We start from the raw sequence: 25,987 nt of genomic DNA, 5'->3' as shown, positions 1-25,987 counted from the left end.
CAGGCCCCATAGAGTTTCCAGGATAGAGCTTACAGCTACAGGCCCCATAGTGTTTTTTATTTATTTATTTATTTCACCTTTATTTAACCAGGTAAGCTAGTTGAGAACAAGTTCTCATTTACAACTGCGACCTGGCCAAGAATAAAGCAAAGCAGTTCGACACATTCAACAACACAGAGTTACACATGGAATAAACAAACATGCAAATGAGGTAAGATAAGGGAGGGAAGGCAATAAATAGGCCATGGTGAAGAAGTAATTACAATATACCAATTAAACACTGGAGTGATTGATGTGCAGAAGATGAATGTGCAAGTAGAGATACTGGGGTGCAAAGGAGCGAGATAAATAAATAAATACAGTATGGGGATGAGGTAGTTGGATGGGCTATATTACAGATGGGCTTTGTACAGGTGCAGTGATCTGTGAGCTGCTCTGACAGCTGGTGCTTAAATCTGGTGAGGGAGATATGAGTCTCCAGCTTCAGTGATTTTTGCAGTTCGTTCCAGTCATTGGCAGCAGAGAACTGGAAGGAAAGGCGACCAAAGGAGGAATTGGCTTTGGGGGTGACAAGTGAGATATACCTGCTGGAGCGCGTGCTATGGGTGGGTGCTGCTGTAGCCTACAGCTACAGGCCCCATAGAGTTGCCAAGATAGAGCTCACAGCTCACAGGCCACATAGAGTTGCCAGGATAGAGCTTACAGCTACAGGCCCCATAGAGTTGCCAGGATAGAGCTTACAGCTACAGGCTCCATAGATTTGCCGGAATAGAGCTGTATGTTCTGTTTGTCAGTGTGTCCAAAATTCTTGATGGAGTGTCTTGTCCTTTCAATATTGTTAACATGTTTTTCATTATGATTGACTCAATCGCTGTGCTTTTGAAACGACAGGACTTTGGCACATATATAGATCAAGGTCATCTCAGCAGGTGTGTTGAACTTAAGCTTGAGGATACAGGGGGAGGGGGAAGCTCTCTGACACACTTATTTTCTACAATGTGCATCACTACATTAGAGCTTTTACTCTACTAATAATAGATTTTTTGATTTTCTTGTCATCTGGTGCCCTTTCCACCATAATGAGACCCCACTCTCATTTAGCATGTCTATTCAATAGAGCTATGAAACTATCCTCCTGGCCTCCTCATAAACATACAATCCTTCACAGATCATCTAACTGCATTCCCATCGCCAGTCTCAGGCAGCTGGCCCATTTCCATCTAATAGTCAGACTAATCGCCAAGGGAGGAATTACCACTAAATTAAGGACTACACAAATGTTCTAGTTTATTGAAGGCTGTAAATGGATGAGCCAAGCTGAGGCTATCCTCCCTATTGTGTTGTCAATATTTGTTGAATTTTGTGCTGCTCCATACCACTTAAATGAGACTTTATGGGCATTGATTGAGGGAGTTTGATGAAATAGCATATTCTGAGGAAATACACTGTGCTTAAAGTCGTCCTCCATTCTAATTTTCACCTCATTTAAAACCTGATTTCCTTAACAAAAGGTTGTCCAAGTATGACATAACACAGCGGGGGGGGGGGGGGGGGGGGGTCCTCTTTTGTTCTCTATCGCTTCCCTACTGGTTCTAAAGGAAGGGGTGAGGCCGACGACATCACATCTGACCATCAAACCAACTCTTTGAATGCCCTACTCCCTGAAGGTTGCAGTTGTGTCTAAAAAAACAAACGTTGTTTTTACCCTTCAGTGTGTGTACTTTACTGTATACTTGGGATAACGCTTTTCAACAGAAAAAGTTCAAAATTCGCTGGAGGACATCTTTAAGCATGGGTCTGTTGACTCAGTCTCTGATGTTAATTGAAAAATAATAGCAGTGGGGTAGAGGGGAATTGTTCTAATCTGCATCATATTTTTCTGTGTTGTCTTATCATGTACTTTGTACTTGAAGCATTTATGCACATCATTAGATCAAAACAATATTGTGTATTTGTCTCACACTTCCCTTGTGAATAGAGTATGACATCAAAATGTATCTAATCTGCAGATCATTAGCCATCACAAACAATGAAGACATGAACCACACAAAGTTCTATTCATTTCACTTTTGGAAATTGTATAGTAATTTCCGGGTGCAGTAAAGTAAAGCATGTATTAAATAAACACTGACAATGGTTCTATTTTAGTAGCAGGTCATATAACCTGGGCACAGGAGGTTGGTGGCACCTTAATTGGGGAGGACAGGGTCGTGGTAATGGCTGGAGCGGAAGAGGTGTAATGGTATCAAATACATGGTTTCCATGTGTTTGATGCCATTTCATTAGCTCCATTCCAGACAATATTATGTTCAGTCTTCCCTTCAGTAGCCTCCTGTGAACTTAATGCCATGACTGGCGTTTCCCCTTAATCAGTCACCCATGCAATGTTGGACTATTCATTTCCTAAACAGTCTGGTAAAACCAGACAATGTATAATCAATTATCTAACAAAAGTGTTCACAGTGTTAAACTATTTTCAATTTGCTTCAGTCCACTGAGCATGCTACAGTTTGTGCAGGTTATCCAGCCAAATCAAGCCTGGCTGCAAAAGTCCAAATAAAATCGATGCGACATTGATAGATGGATCTTGTGAGGCTAGAGCTCTGGGAGGTCGTGAGCAGATGTGACTGGGTAAGAGAGCCACGGGTTGGCTGGGTTTACACAGTGTGGGTGTACTGGAACAAGATGTCACCAACAGGACATTTCTTTCATGAAGTTCAGTTTTTGTAAAGGGAAAACCTTCCATTTTTCACTGTCATCCATGCTTTTATTTTGCAAACTATGACACTTGAAATTAAGGATTATTAATATACAATTATATTACTATAGCATGGAATTAAATGGCATGTAAAATAATGTTAAACTAATTCAATTTAAAATCCCAAATTAAATCCCATGCACGGCTGCTCCTCGTCTTCAGAAGTGACCGTCAAAAAAGCAAACAAATAACTATACAATGATGGTGAAATTTGGAGAAAGCTTGTGATTAAGTGCGTTAAAACTTCCTAGAAGTAATTCTGACGTGTCAGAATGCTGCATTTTGGCACTTTAGCAAGCCTTTATTCATATAAAAAATGTAATATAACATGCTTTTAAAATGATATATTGGTGCACGATTTCTACTTAAAATATCAGAGGGACACAAAAGGCACTCTTTTTGTTGAACGACCCTACTTACCCTACTACTTACTTTTGAAAAACGTAATCCTTTTCGTTCCTATGTAGAATATAAGGCTTTTACAAGAGCCTATCTGCCTTTTTGGGGGATGGTTTTCCATGACATGCTACAGTCCTTGATTTCCTTCTCCACAGGTCATTACCAGAATTCCTTTTGCTTCAGAATAATAATATGATTTCAACCTACAGTTGAAGTCAGAAGTTTACATACACCTTAGCCAAATTCGTTTAAACTCAGTTTTTCACAATTCCTGACATTTAATCCTAAGTAAAAAATCCCTGTTTTAGGTCAGTTAGGATCACCACTTCATTGTAAGAATGTGAAATGTCAGAATAATAGAAGAGAGAATGATGTATTTCAGATTTTACTTCTTTCATCGCATTCCCAGTGGGTCAGAAGTTGACATACATTCAATTAGTATTTGGTAGCATTGCCTTGGGTCAAATGTTTCGGGTAGCCTTCCACAAGCTTCCCACAATACGTTTTTGGCACATTCCTCCTGACACAGCTGGTGTAACTGAGTCAGGTTTGTAGGCCTCCTTGCTCACACACACTTTTTCACTTCTGCCCACAAATTTCCTATGGGATTGAGGTCAGGGCTTTGCGATGGCCAATCCAATACCTTGACTTTGTTGTCCTTAAGCCATTTTGCCACAACTTTGGAAGTATGCTTGGGGTCATTGTCCATTTGGAAGACCCAATTGAAACCAAGCATTAACTTCCTGATGATGTCTTGAGATGTTGCTTCAATATATCCACATAAGTTTCCTACCTCATGATGCCATCTATTTTGTGAAGTGCACGAGTCCCTCCTGTAGCAAAGCACCCCCACAACATGATGCTGCCACCCCGTGCTTCATGGTTGGATGGTGTTCCTCGGCTTGCAAGCTTCTTCCTTTTTCCTCCAAGAAAAATGATGGTCATTATGGCCAAATCAAATCAAATCAAATCAAATGTATTTATATAGCCCTTCTTACATCAGCTGATATCTCAAAGTGCTGTACAGAAACTCAGCCTAAAACCCCAAACAGCAGGCAATGCAGGTGTAGCAGCACGGTGGCTAGGAAAAACTCCCTAGAAAGGCCAAAACCTTGGAAGAAACCTAGAGAGGAACCAGGCTATGAGGGGTGGCCAGTCCTCTTCTGGCTGTGCCGGGTGGAGATTATAACAGAACATGGCCAAGATGTTCAAATGTTCATAAATGACCAGCATGGTCAAATAATAATAATCACAGTAGTTGTCGTGGGTGCAGCAAGTCAGGAGTAAATGTCAGTTGGCTTTTCATAGCCTATCATTAAGAGTATCTCTACCACTCCTGCTGTCTCTAGAGAGTTGAAAACAGCAGGTCTGGGACAGGTAGCACGTCCGGTGAACAGGTCAGGGTTCCATAGCCACAGGCAGAACAGTTCTATTGTTGTTTAATCAGACCAGAGGACATTTCTCCAAAAAATACGATCTTTGTCCCCTTGTGCAGATGCAAACCGAAGTCTGGCTTTTTTATGGTGGTTTTGGAGCAGTGGCTTCTTCCTTGCTGAGTGGCCTTTCAGGTTGTGTCGATAAAGGACTTGTTTTACTGTGGATATAGATACTTTTGTACCCATTTCTTCCAGCATCCAGCATCCAGCATCTACAAACGGTCCTTTGCTGTTGTTCTGGGATTGGTTTGCACTTTTCGCACCAAAGTATGTTCATCTCTAGGAGACAGAACGCGTCTCCTTCCTGAGCGGTGTGACGGCTGCGTGGTCCCATGGTGTTCATACGTGCGTACTATTGTTTGAACAGATGAAAGTGGTACCTTCAGTATTTTGGAAATTGCTCCCAAGGATGAACTAGACCTTTGGATGTCTACAATTTTTCTTCTGAGGTCTTGGCTGATTTATTTTGATTTTCCCATGATGTCAAGCAAAGAGGCACTGAGTTTGAAGGTATGCCTTGAAATTCATCCACAGGTACACCTCCAATTGACTCAAATGATGTCAATTAGCCTTTCAGAAGCTTCTAAAGCCATGACATCATTTTCTGGAATTTTCCAAGCTGTTTAAAGGCACAGTCAACTTAGTGTATGTAAACTTCTGACCCACTGGAATCGTGATACAGTGAATTTTAAGTTAAATTATCTGTCTGTAAACAATTGTTGGAAAAATTACTTGTGTCATGCACAAAGTATATGTCCTAACCGACTTGCCAAAACTATAGTTTGTTAACAAGAAATTTGTGGAGTGGTTGAAAAACGAGTTTTAATGACTCCAACCTAAGTGTATGTAAACTTCTGACTTCAACTGTACATCATATAGTCATCAATGAAATTGCCTAAATATTCAGAGTTTTAATACTCATTAAATACTCAGAGATGCTGATGCTGTTGGTTGGGGTGACAAGATAAAGAATCAAGATGCCTTCTGACATGTCACTAGTCACATTTACATTTACATTTAAGTCATTTAGCAGACGCTCTTATCCAGAGCGACTTACAAATTGGTGCATTCACCTTATGACATCCAGTGGAACAGCCACTTTACAATAGTGCATCTAGATCATTTTAAGGGGGGGGGGGGGGCAGAAGGATTGCTTTATCCTAGGTATTCCTTGAAGAGGTGGGGTTTCAGGTGTCTCCGGAAGGTGGTGATTGACTCCGCTGTCCTGGCGTCGTGAGGGAGTTTGTTCCACCATTGGGGTGCCAGAGCAGCGAACAGTTTTGACTGGGCTGAGCGGGAACTGTACTTCCTCAGTGGTAGGGAGGCGAGCAGGCCAGAGGTGGATGAACGCAGTGCCCTTGTTTGGGTGTAGGGCCTGATCAGAGCCTGAAGGTACTGAGGTGCCGTTCCCCTCACAGCTCCGTAGGCAAGTCCTGCTGCTTCCAGAAGGTGCTATTATTCCTTGCGTCTTTTGGGATTTACCTATGGCCACTCTCCGCTGGGTGTAAAAATCGAATGTTTCTGGGTTTAAGTGATTAGTGATGGACAGGTCAGCTGTTTGTTCACCCGCAATTGCTAATAACCCACCTGCAACTGCCTGACTAAATGTGATAAAGAGAAAGTCTGAAGCCCGCACCCGACCCAAACCCGCAAATATAAAAATGCTCTGTAGCTTACAGTCAGAGATTTTAGAACGATTTTTTGACAAGGGGGTGTGTGGGGTAAACAGAGCTGTAAAGTACTTTAAAGTACTACTTACTTCGTTTTTTGCAGTATCTGTACTTTACTTTGCGATTTATTACTTTTACTTCACTATATTCCTAAAACAATTAAGTACTTTTTACTCCATACATTTTCCCTGACGCCCAAAAGTACTTGTTACATTTTGACAGGAAAATGGTCCAATTCACGCACTTATCAAGAGATCATCTCTGGTCATCCCTACTGCCTCTGATCTGGCGGACTACCTAAACACAAATGCTTCATTTGAAAATTCATGTCTGAGTGTTGGAGTGTGCCCCTGGCTATCCGTAAATAAATAAAATATTAACAAATTGGGCAATCTGGTTTGCATAATATAAGGAATTTGAAATTATTCATACTTTTACTTTTGATACTTAAGTATATTTTGCAATTCCATGTACTTTTGATAATAGAGTATATTTAAAACCAAACACTTTAATACTTTTATTCTAGTATTTTACTGGATGACTTTCACTTTTACCTGAGTCATTTTATATTAAGGTATCTTTACTTTTACTCAAGTATGACATTTGAGTACTTTTTCCACCACTGGGGATAAATATATACACAGTTCCAGTCAACATTTTGGACACACCTACTCATTCAAGGGTTTTTCTTTATTTTTACTATTTTCTACATTGTAGAACAATAGTGAAGATATCAAAACTATGAAATAACACATATGGAATCATGTAGTAACCAAAAAACCTTGTCACAACACAACTGATTGGCTCAAATGCATAAAGAAGGAAAGAAATTCCAGAAATTAATGTTTAACAAGGCACACCTGTTAATTGAAATGCATTCCAGATGACTACTTCATGTAGCTGGTTGAGAGAATGCCAAGAGTGTGCAAAGCTGTCATCAAGGGTGGCTACTTTGAAGAATCTCAAATAAAATATATATTTTGATTTGTTTAACACTTTTTCGATTACTAGATATGTGTTGTTTCATAGTTTTGATGTCTTCACTATTATTCTTCAATGTAGAAAATAGTCAAAAATAAAGAAAACCCCTTGAAAACCCCTTGAAAACTTTTGACTGGTACTGTATTTTCATTAAGTAATTTATATTGAACAAACATATTAATGCAACATGTAAAGTAATGGTGGCATGTTTCATGAGCTGAAATAAAAGATCCCAGAAATGGTCCATATGTACAAAAAGGTTTAGTGCACAATTGTGTTACATCCCTATTAGTGAGCAATTCTCCTTTGCCAAGATAATCCATCCACCTGACAGGTGTGGCATATCAAGAAGCTGATTAAACGGCATGATCATTACACAGGTGCACTTTGTGCTGGGGACAGTAAAATGCTATTCTAAAATGTGTAGTTTTGTCACACAACACAATGCCAGAAATGTCTGAAGTTTTGAGGGAGCATGCAATTGTCATGCTTACTGCAGGAATGTCCACCGGAACTGTTGCCAGAGAATTTAATGTTAATTTCTCTACCATAAAACACCTCCAACGTCATATGAGATACGTTGTTTTAGAATTTTGGAAATATGTCCAATTGGCCTCACAACCGCAGACCACATCATTTTGGTAGGCTATTTGTTAATAAACTTGTCTCTAATTAAATGCAGCTTCTCTTCTGTCATTACTTATTGCCCTAGAAGACTAAATAAACCCTTGCTCATCAGATACTATGTTATAGCCTAGCCCACATCGATAGAATGAAAAATGGGGAATATAATACGAACGTCTAGCAACCCAGAGGTTTCGAGTTCGAATCTCGTCAACGCGAACCCAATGGTTTCAAGTTCCAATCTCATCACAGACAACTTTAGCTAATTAGCAACTTTGCAACTACTTAAAACTTTTTAGCTACTTTGCAACTACTTAGCATGTTAGCTAACCCTTCCCCTAATGCGAACATCTAGAAACTCAAAGGTTGCGAGTTCCAATCTCATCACTGACAACTTGAGCATTTTAGCAACTTTGCAACTACTTACTACTTTTTAGCTGCTTTGCAAATTTGTAACATATAATACAAATTGTAATTCTTAAGAGGATAACATATCATATGAATTGGATGATGGACATCCACAAATGAATACATACAATACGAAACGTAACATGTCATACTATTTGGAGTATGTCAGATTTACATACAGAATGATACGAAATAATCGAGACATGGTTGCTTGTGACTGTTGAATTTGTGTAGTGCCTCACACACGCCCGTCTCTTTATTTTCAACTCTTCATTTTGTAGCATTTCTCTTATTGATTTAAACTCCGACATTGTCCTTTTTGTCTCATTGGATGGACGTTAACTATTTGTGCCCAAGTTCCCAAAAGCATTTGGCAATTGCTGTGTATTTGGCGATTACCTACAGCTACGCCCTAAAGCTTGAGCTTAAGCACTAATGCCAGATAAAAAATAATGGAGAAGAAAATGAAGGCCCTACACCTGAATTGCACAAGAATGATACATTTATGGATTTTTTTATGCATTGTTTTCTCTTTATTCAAGCCGCATGTGCATCACCACCAGGGATACAGTCAAAACCCAGAGGTGCCTTATTGCTATTATAAACTGGTTACCAACGTAATTAGAGCAGTGAAAATAAATGTTTTGTCATACCCGTGGTATACGGTCTGATATACCACAGTTGTCAGCCAATCAGCATTCAGGGCTCGAACCACCCAGTTTAGAATTATAACTAAACATTGTTCTATCGTGATGGAGAATCTGGGGTAAATTACAGTACAGTATGTTCCACCTAAATTTAGTTTCCCCGTAAAAACGAATGTGGGGACACCCCGCTCAGGCGTCTTTTTAGATATTTTCTAAACCTGCTAAATTAGGTTAGCCAATAGCAAATTACAAAATACATAAAGAATAATAGCGCTATGTGGCGGCTGCAAGGCTCTGTCACTAGCCGCTACTGGAGCTAGACGTTAGCACAGTTGGAGGCTAGATCAAACTGTCCACTCTTCAGACTGGAGCAAGGGGAGCTAGCAGGATAGATGTATTTTGCTTAATACGTTGTTGTTTTTTTACGAAAAATGTACTTCGTGCAAAATAATGTGATATTACTGTTTGCCTGATCGAACCCTATCATCACGTCGACTAGGAACATAAATAATGTATTTGTTTTCTACACGGAGCTCTTTTATTTCAACACTAGAGTCTATATATGTCAATAACGGTAACTGGAAGTGTTTTGGGCATTATGCTAATTATTCGAGTGTTTACTATTTATTTGTCCACATGCCATTGTTGGGGTATTAAAGAGAACATGTGACCAGTGATGATACGTTTGCTTGTGGAAAAGCCATACAGTATTTCATTAGATATCTGATCCATTCTAACAATATTTGGGGATAGTTTTTTTTCTTTCTTGCTCTTATCAGACTCGAGGTTCAGGGGTCTCTTTCCCTGAAAATCTCTGTCTCTTCAAATTTAATTCAGTGACATGTCACACGCAAGGAAGTATATGGAAAATGGTGGTTTTCCCAGCTAGCTAAGTGTATGGTTATAACATTAGTGGTTTTCAGACCAGATTGATTGTGCACTGTAACTTTTGATTGGGTCTAACAATTCTCTCTATTCCACAGCACTAGTCTATGGCAGAACTGTGGTCAGCTATCTCTGCTGCTTTGCCTGTGACGGAAGCAGAATTTCCTCTTGATTTCAGTGAAAAAGTTGAGCCCAGTGTGGTGGATGTGCTGAAACGTTGCAGGCAGCAGCTGTACACCGGGAGCGGTCGATGGAGGCAAAACGCTCAGATCATCTTGCTCAGACTCGCTCAGACTTTTCCTGGGAGAAGCTCAACACAGGAACACATGGGTGGGACTATGTCCACCCATGGCTGCGCCCATGCCAGTTGTGAAATCCATAGATTAGGGCCTAATTAATTTTTCAATTGAATGATTTCCTTATTATGATATGTAACTTAGTAAAATCATTGAAATTGTTGCATGTTGCGGTTATTTTTGTTCACTATAAGACTAAAATACAACAGAAATTTATATTTTACTGGAAATGTAGGATACAGGCCTCTATAATCCTTGCCTCCATTTTAGTATTGTACAAATTACATTTAAAGCATACAAGTTTTTCAGTTACAAAAACAGTATTTTGTTCAATGTACTCTTCTCCAAGGTCCCCGAGCTGAAAGACGACATCCGTATCCCTGACTACTGTTGTCTTGGTGAGGGAGAGGAAGATGACATCACGATCAATGCTTGGTTTGGGCCAGGAGGTACAGTGTCCCCCCTTCATCAAGACCCTCAACAGAACTTCCTGGCTCAGGTGAGTCCAACACACCCAGCGAGTAGGATCAGACTCACAGCAATTTGGAACCTGCCAGAGATATGAGTGAAACTGTATTTTGGCAATCATAATTTGGTGACTGCATGGTTTCCCTATTGTGTAACAGGTGGTTGTGAGAAAGTACATTCGTCTGTATTCCCCTGAGGACACCGAGAAACTCTACCCTCACCAATTGCAGCTCCTACACAACACTAGTCAGGTTAAAATTCAATTTTAAATATCTTCATGCAACAGGTCTATGATCTTAAAAACAATCTAGCATTTAAGTGATCTACCTAAACTGTTAGTGCTGCATACTTTGAATGGGAGAAATTAGTGTTTGCCATTTAAACACAAAGCTTTCTTTAATGCAGGTGGAGGTGGAGTCCAGACGTGGAGCGATTCCCAGAGTTTGTGAAGGCTCCCTACCTAGAGTGTGTGTTGATTCCCAGAGTTTGTGAAGGCTCCCTACCTAGAGTGTGTGTTGATTCCCAGAGTTTGTGAAGGCTCCCTACCTAGAGTGTTTGTTGCAGCCTGGGGAGGTCTTGTTCATCCCAGTCAAGCACTGGCATTACGTGCGTTCTTTGGAGCTCAGCTTTTCTGTTAGCTTCTGGTGGTCATGACCCATGATGAGGGATCCAGATTCGGGTTGTTTTTAGTCAGAATTTTGGTTATTGCAGTGGTCTTGTAAAATGCAAGTCCTGTGCTCACGTATGTTGTGACTTAGGTCTGAATGTTATTTTCTTAATCATTAACATGTCTGTCCTTTCATTGCTTCAGCCCTCTAAGCCTCGCCCACCAAATAGCTTTAAAAACACCTGATTCTATAAACAAATTCATGGTTAAGTGTCAATGGTAATTTAAAAAGGATTAAGGTTGGAAAAAAGTCTCAATTTACATAGTTCACAACTTACAACGGCGATTCATATTGAAGAATTATGGGAAATTTGCTCAACTCAATTAACTTGAATAGAGGAAAATAGCCTATCACATAATTAAAAGTATCCCACCTCATATCCATGACAAAGGAAAGCCAGTTGTGTTCAATCTATCAACACTTGAATGTGATTATGGCACACATTGAATGCCAAGCTACCTGCATGATTGGCGCTTGCTTCCACTCATTACTAAATTAAATGAAGGAGCAGTTAGTGTATGCTCATTTCCTACTGCATATAAAATATGGAGTTGTTACCCATTTAGTTTGATAGGGTATGCTTTTTCAAATTAGCATATTTAATTGTTCCCAAATTATTCCTGCAGATACTCAAAGATGAGGTGATGCCCATAATTTATTCAAATAAGGCAGTACTATTCTAATTTAACAACCTAATGAACCACAGGCACAAATTATGTAAACACCGCTTTCCATTTAAACTGCCTGAAAGAATGATTGAAGTAGTTGCCACACTTCCCAGAATTGCTCCCCTAGAAAGTAACTTAATAAAATTAAGATAATCAAGTTAAAAGTGGAGCTCACGGGAGACCATTGACGATTCAAGGAAAGTTAGATGTTCTCCTGAAAGAATCTAACATTTAATATATAATTATAAAAACTTTTTTTCAACATTCAAACTTAACTCAATTTATCTTTACATTTGAATGAAGGCAAAACATTGTACTGAAGGTTCTGACAGCTATACATGCATCCGTGAGGTTATGACCTCCTGGTCCTCCGGGTCTGAGCTGTAGACCGAGGAGTGGGGGTGGGGGCCGTGTTCTCTTTGGCTGCTGACTGAGTCTCGCTCTGAGAGGACGGAGGTCTATACACATCTATAGGGAAGAGAAGGGAAAATTAAATGATATGAATGACTAGATAAGATAGGTAAATATGTTTTTTCTTCGTCTGGGTCGAAAACAGATGAAAGTGATATGTATACACAGACCTTTATACAAACTATGATAGATTGTATAGACTATCATGGTACCACTTGTGTTGCAATTCTTTGATCAGCGCAACATTATTACCTGGGATCTCATGTGGCCAGAAGTCCTCACAGGCAGGGCATCGTGGATCAGTCCTTCCTTTGAAGTATCTGGCGACACAAGGGGTGTGGATTTTGATGCCACATGTAGGATTTTCACACGTCTGGCACTGAGAGGTAAAAAGAGCAGATTATTACAAAAATGAAGCATGAAACCAAATGCATTGCCTAGAAAGCCAGGCTATATCAGTGGTGTCAATCCCATTTTAAATTCAGGCAACATATTTTGAGTAGCAACTACACCATTCATGAGAAGCATATCCAACAAAACATTAGACATGCAACATTAAACATTCATGTCTACCTTCTAGCAAGTTTGAACAGAGAGCAGAGGACTGAGAAAAGTGAGTTTGGGAATCTGACAAAAAGCAGATGTTACACCAACTTGGATTTGACATGGGGTCCAATTTAGCTAGCAGGAGATACATTAGATGCAACTTATTTACTGTAATTTAAATTGACGTTGTATCACTTTACCTGCAAGGCCACATTGTGACAGATATGGCAGACCTTGACCTGGTCTTGATACAACATACGAATATATGGCTCCAGCTCCATTATACATCGAGTGGAGAGAGAGTAGTCACCATTTTTCTGAAGGAAAGACAAACACAGATTGCAAGTCAATCAGTGGCACAAGATAGTGAGTGTGCACAAGAAGCAATAACTGCATGCATAGAATGTGTCTTCAGAGACAGCACCTCATTCAGCCACTTATCCTGAACAAGCCTGTTCAGTACATGTTCCGTTTCTCTTTTCTTTAGCTTCTTTGTCTGGAGGCTGTCGGCACAGTTAAGAATGTCCGTGGAAGAGGCGGTTCCATTGTCAGAGTCCACAATTAGGTCCATCTAAAAAACAAATACAAAAATAAGAACATGCCAGTTGTTACAGAGATATTCAAATGTTATTTAATTCTTAAGTCTTATTGTCAGTCATTTACCATTTACTAAAAACAGCATACTCACTGTTTTTCGGAATAATTCCAACTCATTGTCTGCATAATCAGTTGACATCCTGGTCACATCAGTTTCAGCCATGTTCACCTGCACAGGAGAAGATGTCAGCAGGAAAAATAAGAGCAGTTCATGATGACAGTAGTAGTAGTAAAAGAGCTTTGTGAATGAATTTGATTAGTGTCACTGACCAAAGCATGATACTGAAGACCATCCTCCTCAGACATCCCTTTTCTGATCTGCATGAACATGGGCTGCAGCTGGGCATTGATAACCTCGATGAATTCATCGAGTTTATCATGAGCATAGTGTGCTGTATAAAAAGGGGTACATGCGAGTAGCCCTCAACAAAAACATTTTTGGACAGTTTCTCAGACCTAGATTAAGCCTATTCCTGGACCTAAAGGCACTTTCAATAGAGAATCTCTATTGTGTCTAGAAAACTGGACCTTTGAGTTTAAGGGTTTACCATACAGACACTTTGCTGACAAAAAATAAACAGTAGAGAACCAGGGGCAAAATAGTATGCAGCTATGCTGTTCTTACCACCGTGAGCCTCACAGCAATGCCGGTGGAGAGCCCTAGCCTTGGCACCATCAATGATCCCATTGACCATCATGGTTTGCAGGAACCTTTTATGGCTTTCTCCCAGTGGTCGAGCCATGGTACAAGGAAAGCCCTAGAAAAAACATTCAACAACGATTTTGAATAAGCAGCATTTGAGGGTGTGAGATTCCATTGGACCCCACACAATGTGGTTGACCAATAATTGCTAGTGCTTCGATAAGCCAATTTGCCCCTTTGCATTATAGGCTGACGTTAGCTCACAGATGAAAGTGGTTAGCTACACTGAACAAAAATATAAACGCAACATGCAAAGTGTTGGTCCCATGTTTCATGAGCTGAAATAAAAGATCCCAGAAATGTTCCATACGCACAAAGCTTATTTCTCTCAAATGTTGTACCGAAACTTGTTTACATCCCTGTTAGTGAGCATTCCTCCTTTGCCAAGACAATCCAACTGACAAGTGTGACATATCAAGAAGCGGATTAAACAGCATGCTCATTACACAGGTGCACCTTGTGCTGGGGACAATAAAAATACCGTTCTAAAATATGTAGTTTGTCACAACACAATGCCACAGATGTCTCAAGTTCTGAGGGAGCGCGCAATTAGCATCCTGACTGCCGGAATGTCCACCTGAGCTTTTGCCAGAGAATGTAATGTTAATTTCTGTACCATAAGCCACTTCCAACGTCATTTTAGAGAATTTGGCATTACGGCCAGCCGGCCTGACAACTGCAGACCACGTGTACGGCATCGTGTGGGCGAGCTGTCAACGTTGTGAACAGAGTGCTCCATGGTGGGTTATGGTATGTGCAGGCATAAGCTACTGACACACACAATTGCATTCTTATCGATGGCAATTTGAATGCACAGAGATACAGTGATGAGATCCTGAGGCCCATTGTTGTGCCATTCATCCATTGCCTCATGTTTCAGCATGATAACGCACGGCCCCATGTCGCAAGGATCTGTACACATTTCCTGGAAGCTGGAAATGTCTCAGTTCATCCATGGCCTGCATACTCACCAGACATGTCACCTGTTGTGCATGTTTTGGATGCTCTGGATCGACATCTACAACAGTGTGTTCCAGTTCCCGCCAATATCAAACAACTTCACACAGCCATTGAAGAGTGGGACAACATTCCACAGGCCACAATCAACAGCCTGATCAACTCTATGCAAAGAAGATGTGTCACGCTGCATGAGGGAAATGGTGGTCACACCAGATACTGACCGGTTTTCTGATCCATGCGCCAAAAGATGCACGTATAATCCCAGTCATGTGAAATCCATTAGATTAGGGCCTAATGAATAGATTTCAATTGACTGATTTCCTTATATGAAGTGAAATTCAGTAAAATCTTTGAAATTGTTGTGTGTTGCATTTATATTTTTGTTCAGTATAGTTATCTCTAGCTGTCAAACAGTAATGTTAGCTAGCTCACTCAGGGTGGGTGTGTAGCTCTCCGGTAGTAATAGACAACGCAACTCACACACAAAGACCTCATACACACGCAGACTCCTGTACTCACATTGACTGTACAAAATATTAGGAATACCTAATCTTTTGTCTTACCCATTCACCCTCTGAATGGCACACATACACAATCCATGTCGCAATTGTCTCAGGGCTTAAAAATCCTCCCCTTCATCTACACTGATTGAAGTGGATTTAACAACGGATCATAGCTTTCACCTGGTCAGTCTGTCATGGAAAGAGCAGGTGTTCCTAATGTTTTGTACACTCAGTTTTCGTGTATATAGATCTCACACACACACACGCCGATACTCACAAACACATCCAACGTTGTGAGAAGGAGGTAGCCGGAACCCAATATGGTGACCGGAGTATGGGCGAGTGGGTGTGTCAAAAGGAAAGGAGTGGGTGTGTGGAAAGCACTCTGCTATAGGTTACACCAAAGACAGAAGAGTATGGTTTAGAAACTCTGTCAGACGGTTTTAATTGAGCAGTGTTGTTTATTTATTTTTTGTTTCTTACCACACCGCTACCGTACATTTGAGCTACAGTACCGTGAGAGTTTGGACTTTTGTTTTGAAGCCTGAGGATGAGTCTTGAGTCGGATTTCACTGTTTAAAACAAATACTTTTACATTCAGTTAATAAACTGAAGACAGTTTATTTTTTATTAAAATGATTGATGATGGGTGTACTGTTGCTTTATGGGTTGTATGCGTGTGCTTACTGTGACTATCACCCTGATATTGGCTACTAGGTAGCTACTTCCCACGCCGTTGCCGGACAGTAGTGCTTGTCAAGCAGGAGCGAAGGGCACTGTGTCCCGGTGTCGTTGCCGTTCATGCCCTTCCTATTGAGTAGTAGACTATGTATGTATCAAGATGACATCTAGATGGCTATCAATATTAGTTATTTCTTGTGTAGGCTGCTATCAAATATATGTATAACTAACACAAGATACTTCATCTGTGTCGTTTACAGTGGGAGGAAATTAAGAAGAGTGGGAAGAACAAGTAAGGAGGTGGGCAAAGCCAAGTACAAGCGAGTGAGATCCTATTGGCGCGTTGTAGCATGTATTTGCATATTTCTGTTAGGGAATGCATCCTCTGGGAAGTGTCTTTGTGCACAAACTCAATTCGACCATGCACTCCTAAACTGATTGGTCAACAAGCTTATTTGACACGTCAAAGACCCAAATGGCGTTCCATAGAAATCCTGGTTGAGAATGAAACGACTGAACACATGAACAAAGAAACAGCACAGCAAGTAAGTGAAAGAAATAAGTTTTGATTATGTTTTACTGGTAATGGGGACATACATAAATGCCAACAAAATAACTTTTTGGTCAGTGTGGTGTGTGTGTGTGTAACCTTTATTTAAAAAGGCAAGTCAGTTGAAAACAAATTCTTATTTACACTGAGATGCAGTGCCTTAGACCGCTACATCCATATGTGTGTGTTAACTATTTAACTAATAGAATGCTTAAAAGGCCGCTAAAATTTTAAATATCGGTTATCGGTATCGTTTTTTTTTGCAAGGAAGATATCGGTATCGTCCAAAAATGTCATATCGGTGCAAACATATGTTTTCATACCCTACATTACTCATCTCATATGTATATACTGTACTCTATACCATTACTGCATCTTGCCATCTTGATGTAATGTATCACTAGCCACTTTATATAATGTTTTCATACCCTACATTACTCATCTCATATGTATATACTGTACTCTATACCATCTACTGCATCTTGCCTATGCCGTTCGGGCATCACTCATTCATATATTTTTATGTACATATTCGTATTCATTCTTTTACACTTGTGTGTATAAGGTAGTAGTTGTGGAATTGTTAGGTTAGATTACTTGTTGGTTATTACTGCATTGTCGAGAACTAGAAGCACAAGCATTTCGCTACACTCACATTAACCTATTTAATCCCATCGGTCACAATAGTGACCGTAAAAAACGTTTTCAGTTATAAGGCTCTAAAAATGTTACTGAATGATCTATCAATGTATTTCCAGCAAATATTGAAATAATAAAGGGTCTCAATGAAAGATGTGCAGTGTCACATGTTTAGTGTGAATTGTCACATGACCAGAGCTGTTTATTTCCTGGTTGCACCATGAGAAGAGGATGACTGCATCAAAGATCCCAAACAAAAGGTTAGTAAAGTATGTTAACATAAAGTTAGGACAACATTTTTTGGTACACATCATCTTTAAGGTGTCTAGTATTGATATATGCATTTGCAATTACTCAACTTTGTTCAGTGTGGTCATAGAATGAGTAAACATGTTGACGGCAACAATAGTGACCGGCGGGATATCACAGTGCATCTAGGCATACACATACTTATACACATACATAGGTCTTGTTCTACCTAACTTTCTACTCTGTTCTTTCTTTTAGTTTCACTTTGAGTCAAGTTCTGGATATGTTGATCTAGGTGACTGCCCAGACAAGGCCTGCAACATTGCAGTTATCCCTCAAAATGAGAAAGATGCTGTCCTGAGTGATTGTGATAGCAATGGGTCAGATATGGACTATGGACAGGCCATTTGCCAACCAGGCTGTTGAATGCATATCCTGAACATATGCAAACAGATCATGACAGGAACAACGTTATCAGAGATGATGACCTACCCCTCACCCCCCCCATCCACAACCTCCCCCACCCCCCTCCATTGTTGATAATGAAGAGCCAAGCCATAGTGGTCAAAAATAAAGATTGAGTGTTCAAACGATCGAAGAGGCCTGCCACTGATGTGATTCCAAAACACATAGTATACAGCCCAAATATGCAAAAGTTTGGCCTGAAACCACTGAGCCACGGAAGGAGATCTTTACTGGCTGCTACTGTTGAAGATCAGGCAAGACATGACAAAGCTTCTCACTGGCCAATCAACACAATGCACCGGTTCCAGAGAAGTCGTCATTGTGACAAACGTACTACCTATGCATGTGAGAAATGCAAAGCGCCACTGCACATTGAGTGCTTCAAGATATACCATGGGCAGTAGAAAAGGAGATAAGATCGAATGAAAAAGGGCTGAAAAAGACAAAATAGAAAAGTCGATAAAGGGTGAGGAGAAGCAATACAACGGACTCTAGGAAGAAAAGAAAAGTCGACGAAAAAGACAATCAAAATGACAGAAAAGTTTTTGTAATAGAAGAAGGTCGATTGATTCAAGACATACTGTATGACAGTAGGTCTGACTGATCACAGTTCAAAAAAAACTAATTTTGCGCTTGGTTCTGAAGCCTACCTCTATGATATACTGTATATATATATAAGCACTCATTGTGCAGTGGTGCTTTTTATATATTGTAATGAAACAGGCAGGGAGCAGGTCTCGAACCCTCGACCTTCTAGCCCGAGGTCCGGCGCGCTATCGACTGTGCCGCAAAAGCATGCTCGAGCGGCAGAGTCGATTTCCGCGCTTATAAACCCAGGGTCGTTACACTACTCCCTCCTTTCAAAGAGCGCGTCCTCGCGCTAGCTTGCGACTTTACGTCTTACAGGAACGCGCTCACCGGCCAAGCACACGCACTGTCGTGGATGCGAAGTCCGATCCCACTTCTGACACCAGTGTAATGAAACAGGCAGGGAGCAGGTCTCGAACCCTCGACCTTCTAGCCCGAGGTCCGGCGCGCTATCGACTGTGCCGCAAAAGCATGCTCGAGCGGCAGAGTCGATTTCCGCGTCGTTACACTATATATATATATAATTGTATTTTGTTCAGTGTAGGCCTCTACTTGAATGCATATTCTACAGGCTACCTCTGGGAATGAATCACACGACTGCTATACAGTTGTTAGTGAATGTTGCACTAAAATGTCACAATGACAATGTTACAATGAATATTGCACTAAAGTACAAGTTCAAATGTTACAATAAAGTTACAATTTTAATGTTTCAATACATGTTGCACTAAAGTAACAATGTTACAATAAAGTAACAATGTTGAAATACATTGATGTTTGTTTTTTTTGTCTTTGCTCTCAGTGTTCATATCGTGTTGTAAAAGGGTTTTTGATGTGTAAAATAGTCACACTAGAACGTGACGGGGCATTCTAGAGGCAAGGCTGGGGACAGCCAGTGACAGAGTTTTAAATGTGTTAATAACTGGGTTGGGATTTATAAGAACTTTGATAACTGCATAGGAGAAATATGTTAATTTAGTATACGTAACATTATCCCACCGGTCACAATTGTGACCGACCATAAAACACACTTTTTCACCTACTTTTCCATTAAAATTTCAAAAAAGAATGATTAATTACTTCAAAGGGTTACTAATGACACTTGATTTGGATATTTTCATGTCTGGGAAAAATTCGGGATTAAATGGGTTAACAACTGCTAACCATGTGTATGTGACAAATAAAATTTGATTTGATTTGAACTGTCTGGAGATGTTCTGAAATTAGTGATTTCTTGTTTTTTTATTATTATTTGTGTAGTGGTTTGACATTTTTGCTTGACGGTTAGACGCTAGTAACACAAGCATTTCGCTGCATCCACGATAACATCTGCTACTGTGTAAGGCAACGCGACCAATAAACTTTGATTGGGCTAGTCAGTTATTGTTAGCCAACCAGCAGTAACAACATGTCAGCAAATGTTCCGGACAAAATAGACCAGCACAGCGTATAGCAAAAACAATATATATATATAATATACAATACATATATTAAACTTCAAACAACAGCATCCCCACTCACCAGGCAAGTCAGTCGTTGCTCTGTTTTGTTATTGCTGGTTCCTTTTACTTATGTCAAATGTTAGCTAGCTAGCTTTGTTTACGCGGGTTGTACGTGAGACTTGCATGGGCCTACCTCTTCCTCTGTAGTTACGTTTACGGTGTTTCTGGGAAACTATCTTGAAGCCAATGTGCTACCGCCCCCAGGCGGACTGGTAGACCAAAAGCGTCTCAAGCAAAAAGGCAAACATAGTACAGTAGCTATGGTTTAGATTGGAAACTATGTGGCTCGGTGTTCCATGTCTTTATCTGAAACTAGACTTCCAATCAAGTTGCAAAAAGATTGCAATATTATTAAGACGTCATTGATGGAATTCGAAGTTGGTAATCAACCATAAAACAAAAAGTACGTGCGTGCGATATGGTCATTACAAGGAAGGGGGCGAACTTCCCATGAAAGGTGTGTCCTATTGGATCTGTAATTTCCAGTAAGCCATTCGTAGTTGTCAAAACAGCAGCTCTTTCTATTTGTGTAAAGTGACAAATGATTGTTATAACTGTAGATCGTATGAAGACTATATACTGTATTATAGATTCATTGTTTTTTGTTTATTCTTTTAAAGGAATGAGTACTTCTTCAAAATTATAATTTATAATTGTGTCGGTGAGTGACTTTCGATTTGCTATATCTCTATGTAATCAAGGGAATGTAGTGGGAAAGTTAGGTCTATTAACAAAAGCAACAACTGCAGACCCACAAAAACCGTATTACTGTATTAATAGTCACTTCTTCACATTTAGCCTACATGTAGCCTATTTTAATGTGCAGGAATTTAAACACTAACATGAAACATTTTCTCTTTCTGATTTCAGATTGAATTATACTGTGTGGTTTACTCTAAAGTATTCAGCAACAATGTTTCTATTGATTATTATAGTCACAAACTTTGGGACTTTGATAGCTGATGATGGTAAGCAGTCTTTTGTATATAGCCTATAAACATGTAAGTAGATTTAACCACAGTATTTTTGCCTGATCATGATTAACTTTTGACAAGCTTTTTGTTTGTTAATTACTTGTAGCAATGAGTGACAGAAATCTTCAATGCTTCAACGATTATGACAAAAGTATGGTTTGTCATTTTACAACTGACAAGTCTAAGTGTGCTGAATACAACATGACATTGAAATTATTGGGCTCACAAAATATGTAAGTATATGATTGTTTAAGTTTTCTATTGTCGATGTTAATCTCACCAAGCAGTCATATTTAATTTCAAAACTGCATTATAATTCAACTTATTTCCCAGAGGCCAGAATGATTGTACTTTCAAGGAAAAGGAGAGGACCAATGATGTTTCCAAATGTGGATGCTCTATTGATCCAATGGTCCTTATTATTGGGGAGGAGTTTAATGCAACACTTTGGAATTCTGGGAAGCGCCTAAATTCCAAAGTCCTCTGTATCAAATGCAGCAGTGAGTTGCATCTACATATGCAGATTACTATTTGGAAATGAATTACTGTTATAAAGAATATTGCATGAAATTAAACCATTCTTTAATTGATTGATATGTCAAACCATCCCTATCATTGCCCTATACAGTAAAACCCAAAACTCCCACCGTTCAAATGGTGAAACCAACAGAAAATGGGAATTTCCTGGTCAAATGGAAGACAAACTACCCTGATGATGCACTGTTTTCTAAGGCCTTGATTGCCGAATTGAGCTACAGAAAGAAAGGAGAAACAGATGAGGTAAAGGAGGGTGATATACAGCATTCCCCCTTTTGCTGTCACATCACAAAGACAACAATTCTTCTAGCTCTTTCCTTTCTTCTTACAGGTGTCCAAAAATGACTCAACAACTTCCCATGAATTACTTAGCAGAGACTTGGAGCCAAACACCATTTATGCTCTGAAGGTCAGAACCTATACTGACATGAGCGGCCGTTTCAGTGACTGGAGTGAAGAGTTGGACTTCACCAACCGTAAGTGATTAAATGAGATTTATCATCCATGGGTTTTCAAACCTTAATTTCACTTTCACCTTGTAGCTCATTGTATATTCTTCTCTGCTCCACAGCTGCATCATCTCGGAAAGTTCTCCAGATTGGCATTGTTTTCAGTTCCATTGCTGTTATCATCATTACAAGTGCTTTGTTTTGGTGCTGTGTTAGGTAAGTTGTCCTGACATGTCTGTAGGTGACAGTATGTCTGTTTCCACAAACATTTGTTATCATACAGCTTCATATTGGCCCTATAGGCTTTCAAATCCTCCTATTTCCCCCCTCTGCAGACTCAAAACCAAGTTGTGGGATAATATTCCTAAATGTTCAAACCCAGACCTTTTGTATATGGTTCCAGGAGTACCTAAGGTGAGGCTCTATCTTCAATTATAAACTGGGTGGTTTGAGCCCTGAATGCTGATTGTCTGAAAGACATTGTATATCAGACCGTATACCATGGGTATGACAATTAAATTTTAAAAAATACATTCGTAACTAGTTTAGAATAGCAATAAGGCACCTCAGTGGTTTGTGCTATATGGCCAATATACCACAGCTAAGGGTTTTGTCCAGGCACTCTGCGTTGCGTTGTGCAGAAGAACAGCCCTTAGCCGTGGTATATTGGCCATTTACCAAACCTCATGCATTATTGCTTAAATATTCTATGTTTAAATAAACTGTAAACCTTCATTACTTTCATACTGTAATTCCTTCCATTTGTGTATTTGCATTTAGTGATGTTTGTTCTCCCCCACAGGTATTGTCTCCTCCCAAAATACCTTTATCCTCCATCTGTGTTGATTCATCAAAAATGGACACTGAAGGAAAAACATGGTGAGCGTATAGATGCACAATAAACATAGCAAAATGAAAAGGTGTCTTCGGGTTCAGTCCTATTCACATGGGCAGTCAAGTCCTTGCAATGAAAATAAGCTTTAATTCACTGTAAGTTGCCCGCTTGTCTTTTCTCTTCAGGACAAACCCCTCGATAGTAGATGGGAGCAGTGGAAGAGGTAGTGACTCAGAGCTTGACTCATCATCTTCCCTAAGTTATGCCCACACATGTTCCATGAGCCCGGAGCCTAGTAATGTGCAGATCATTAGCCATCTTCAAGAGGCCCTGAGCAAAGTCTTTCCCAGCCTTGTTCCTTTGGACGGGAATCCTCAGTCATTGCTTTTAGCCCCTCCTATGACAGATGATGGTACACAAATGAACTGCCCTGAGTCAAATAGAGACATTGGTGTGTGTTCATCTAACTACAATCCTCTTAATTTCATGAGTGAGTCTGGAGGCTCTTGTGGGTCGTCTTGTTACAACAATATTACCTACTCCCCCTCAGTGCCCCTCAACTCCATTCAAGAGTTAACAACAAGCAAGACATCCTCATTTCCTACGCAGCCTCTGCTCTTTTGTAACTCCTCCTACCATTCTGGTGAGGCTGAAGTGTTGAAAAATGCCCATCCACAGCTGTTTCTTGGTACTGGTCAACAAGATCTTAACTTGTCCACTAACTGTGCACCCCTCTTGCAAACCGACTTTTCATATCACCCGTGTGATGGCGCCCGTGATGATTCAGAGACTACCACATCAGCAGAGGACACAAGTCTGATCTACGGCTCTAATGACAGCAATGTGTCCGAACCTCACAATGTTATCAGTGTCATTCCTGGATATCAGAGCTTCAGTGAGGCGGTCGGTAAGGACAATGAGAGAGGAACTGATGCCTTCATGGATGTGCCACTGCCACTTAAGGGTTTCCAGGATGTGGACAGTAGCGAGCCACTGATTTACGATGTGAATCCATGTTACCACAGCCTGCCTGACCCTGGATGCTGCCTCCCCCCGAGTGATTTCGATTATCAGACTTTACAGAGCCTGGGACAAAATAGTCCACATCAGTGGGTTTCAGACAAACTGCTGAACAAGTGTTTGGAGACTGAGATCCCTCAAAGCTCCATGGGGAACATGCCTCTAAATGTCATACCCAACTCACAGGGAGGACAATGTCCGATACCTGGAAGTCCCTTTCTTACTGCATTCTGTTCAGACCAAGCCATGCAAATAGACAATGACAGCTCTTATCATTGTGTGTGATTATACGGTAGACACTTTTGCACTACACTTTACAATTTCTTTTATTTTGGGGACTTGAGCTCATATATATATTTTTTTCTATATTATACAAACAGTTTGAATACCATTCTGCCATGAAAATGCTGTAGCCTCAAGTCCAGAAATGTTCCACATTTTGGATGTACAGCTTCTGTAAATAAACATTTGTGTGTGGGAAAATGCAACAGTTAATTTTTGAAGAGATAGAACATGTCTTGCCTTTGCCTCATCTGTCTGAAACATGTTGTTCATCATCTGGGCTGGAAAAAAATAAGGATGTGTACTTCAGTTGAAATACTGAGCAATAACATCTAGATTACACATCAAGGTCGTCAAACTAGTCTCCACCCTCTAAAAGTGACTTCTCTTCTAATGGCTTCCCAAAATAGTCAGACAGTTTCATTGCATCTGATGTTTGATAGGCTAAATAGTGTTAACAGTACAAGCCTCATGCAAACATTGAGGTTGAATATCTGATGAAAAAAGTGGTTGGCCTACTTTCTTATTCTGCTCTGTTCCTTGAAACAAGTACATTGCAGCTTCCATGGAAATACACGCCCACAAAGTAGAGCCAACCTCTGATGTCATAGATGTGTTGCGAATCAGGTTAAACAAAGAAATTGGCTTTGTTTAGGGTTATTTTCTGAGGATGAAGTTCAAGTTTGTAGTGTTTCTTGTAGAAAACATAAACACTTTTTTCCCTTCAAAGCTCTTTCGCTTAACTGGTGAAGCTTGAATAAAGATTACCTGACTAGTGACACACATAGCGATGGTTTATCATGCAGACAATTGTGAGGCGTTTGCCACAGTTTAACCATCAATAATAGTATACGATTGGAATGACTGAGGCATTCAGCATAATTTCTTTCATGGTATTGTGGCGATTTTGTGACAGGCTGTTTTTGAACAAAGGCCAAGATAGAAGTGTGGAGACACCGGAGGGGATGGTGAAATGCCATTTTCACAGAGCCACAGGTCTGCTATGCCAACTTGTCATGCTTATATTGAGCAAGCACGCAGGAATGCATGGTGGCATTCACAGCTATGTCATACTTCGAATGCTTTGGACTGGCAATGCAAGTGATGGAAATGACTTTTCACGGACTTCATTGCGAAATTGAATTTTGTTGAGGATTAAAAGGCAGCTCAAAGGTTGTCTTAAATGTGAATTCATTGAGTTATTCTGTCATCGGCACCACTTTCTGTCATTGCGATTTAATAGCTCAAATACCTATGTACTTCTCTGTGTTGCAGGCACTTTAAGCTTTGGTCCAGTTAGTGTTAGAAATACCAGGTGAGCGCATGTAGATTCCAATAGGTAATGTACATTTCAGGACGTATACCACACATTCTTCTTTATGTTTGTTTGCAAAGGATCAAGTTGCACAATTGACAAAAAAATAGCACAAATGAAGAACACTTTAGGATTCTGATTATAATGCAATCAATACTCAATTACCTGTGAAGTACTGTGGGACCTCTGGTGCCCTCACTGGTCCAGTGCTTCTCTAAGGTCGTCATCCACCCATGATTTATGGGCCCTGCTCTTGAACCTTGCTTGGAGAAC

The 25,987-nt window shown here is 40.1% G+C and overlaps 3 protein-coding genes across 3 annotated transcripts; 2 read left to right on the top strand and 1 right to left on the bottom strand.

Annotated features, from left to right (window-relative positions):
• Positions 1-9,912: 9,912 nt before the first annotated feature.
• LOC129867552 (lysine-specific demethylase 8-like) lies at positions 9,913-11,783 on the top strand. Its single transcript, XM_055941029.1, is given in 5 exon segments — positions 9,913-10,138; positions 10,347-10,603; positions 10,731-10,823; positions 10,978-10,988; positions 11,067-11,783. Coding segments are annotated over 5 exon segments (744 nt in total). The 5' UTR covers positions 9,913-9,915; the 3' UTR covers positions 11,227-11,783.
• Positions 11,784-11,877: 94 nt separating this feature from the next.
• On the bottom strand, positions 11,878-20,473 carry LOC129830362 (non-structural maintenance of chromosomes element 1 homolog). The gene is made up of 8 exons (XM_055892890.1): positions 20,322-20,473; positions 14,088-14,220; positions 13,733-13,854; positions 13,554-13,631; positions 13,290-13,436; positions 13,066-13,182; positions 12,572-12,698; positions 11,878-12,376 (listed from the first exon to the last, which is right to left on the bottom strand). The coding sequence occupies exons 2-8, from the start codon at positions 14,203-14,205 to the stop codon at positions 12,261-12,263; spliced, it is 825 nt and encodes a 274-aa protein (XP_055748865.1). The 5' UTR covers positions 14,206-14,220; positions 20,322-20,473; the 3' UTR covers positions 11,878-12,260.
• Positions 20,474-20,769: 296 nt separating this feature from the next.
• Positions 20,770-25,571, top strand: LOC129830357 (uncharacterized). The gene is made up of 10 exons (XM_055892879.1): positions 20,770-20,963; positions 21,173-21,270; positions 21,383-21,509; positions 21,610-21,776; positions 21,905-22,056; positions 22,145-22,289; positions 22,385-22,478; positions 22,598-22,676; positions 23,065-23,141; positions 23,283-25,571. The coding sequence occupies exons 2-10, from the start codon at positions 21,216-21,218 to the stop codon at positions 24,400-24,402; spliced, it is 2,016 nt and encodes a 671-aa protein (XP_055748854.1). The 5' UTR covers positions 20,770-20,963; positions 21,173-21,215; the 3' UTR covers positions 24,403-25,571.
• The last annotated feature ends 416 nt before the right edge of the window (positions 25,572-25,987 follow it).

The sequence above is a fragment of the Salvelinus fontinalis genome, chromosome 2, assembly GCF_029448725.1.
Source record: "Salvelinus fontinalis isolate EN_2023a chromosome 2, ASM2944872v1, whole genome shotgun sequence".
Taxonomy (NCBI): Eukaryota; Metazoa; Chordata; class Actinopteri; order Salmoniformes; family Salmonidae; genus Salvelinus; species Salvelinus fontinalis.
This window is presented reverse-complemented; position numbering and strand designations above follow the sequence as displayed.

What these genes read in the sequence shown, in the direction of transcription:
- LOC129830357 (XM_055892879.1), top strand. Translation starts at nt 21,216, where the DNA reads ATGTTTCTATTGATTATTATAGTCACAAACTTTGGGACTTTGATAGCT. An exon ending in TTGTTTTGGTGCTGTGTTAG is followed by an intron (nt 22,479 to 22,597) that starts GTAAGTTGTCCT and finishes CCCCCTCTGCAG; the next exon opens with ACTCAAAACCAAGTTGTGGG. An exon ending in GACACTGAAGGAAAAACATG is followed by an intron (nt 23,142 to 23,282) that starts GTGAGCGTATAG and finishes TTTTCTCTTCAG; the next exon opens with GACAAACCCCTCGATAGTAG.
- LOC129830362 (XM_055892890.1), bottom strand. Translation starts at nt 14,205, where the DNA reads ATGGCTCGACCACTGGGAGAAAGCCATAAAAGGTTCCTGCAAACCATG. An exon ending in TGGAATTATTCCGAAAAACA is followed by an intron (nt 13,437 to 13,553) that starts GTGAGTATGCTG and finishes TTTGTTTTTTAG; the next exon opens with ATGGACCTAATTGTGGACTC. An exon ending in GTCACAATGTGGCCTTGCAG is followed by an intron (nt 12,699 to 13,065) that starts GTAAAGTGATAC and finishes TTTACCTCTCAG; the next exon opens with TGCCAGACGTGTGAAAATCC.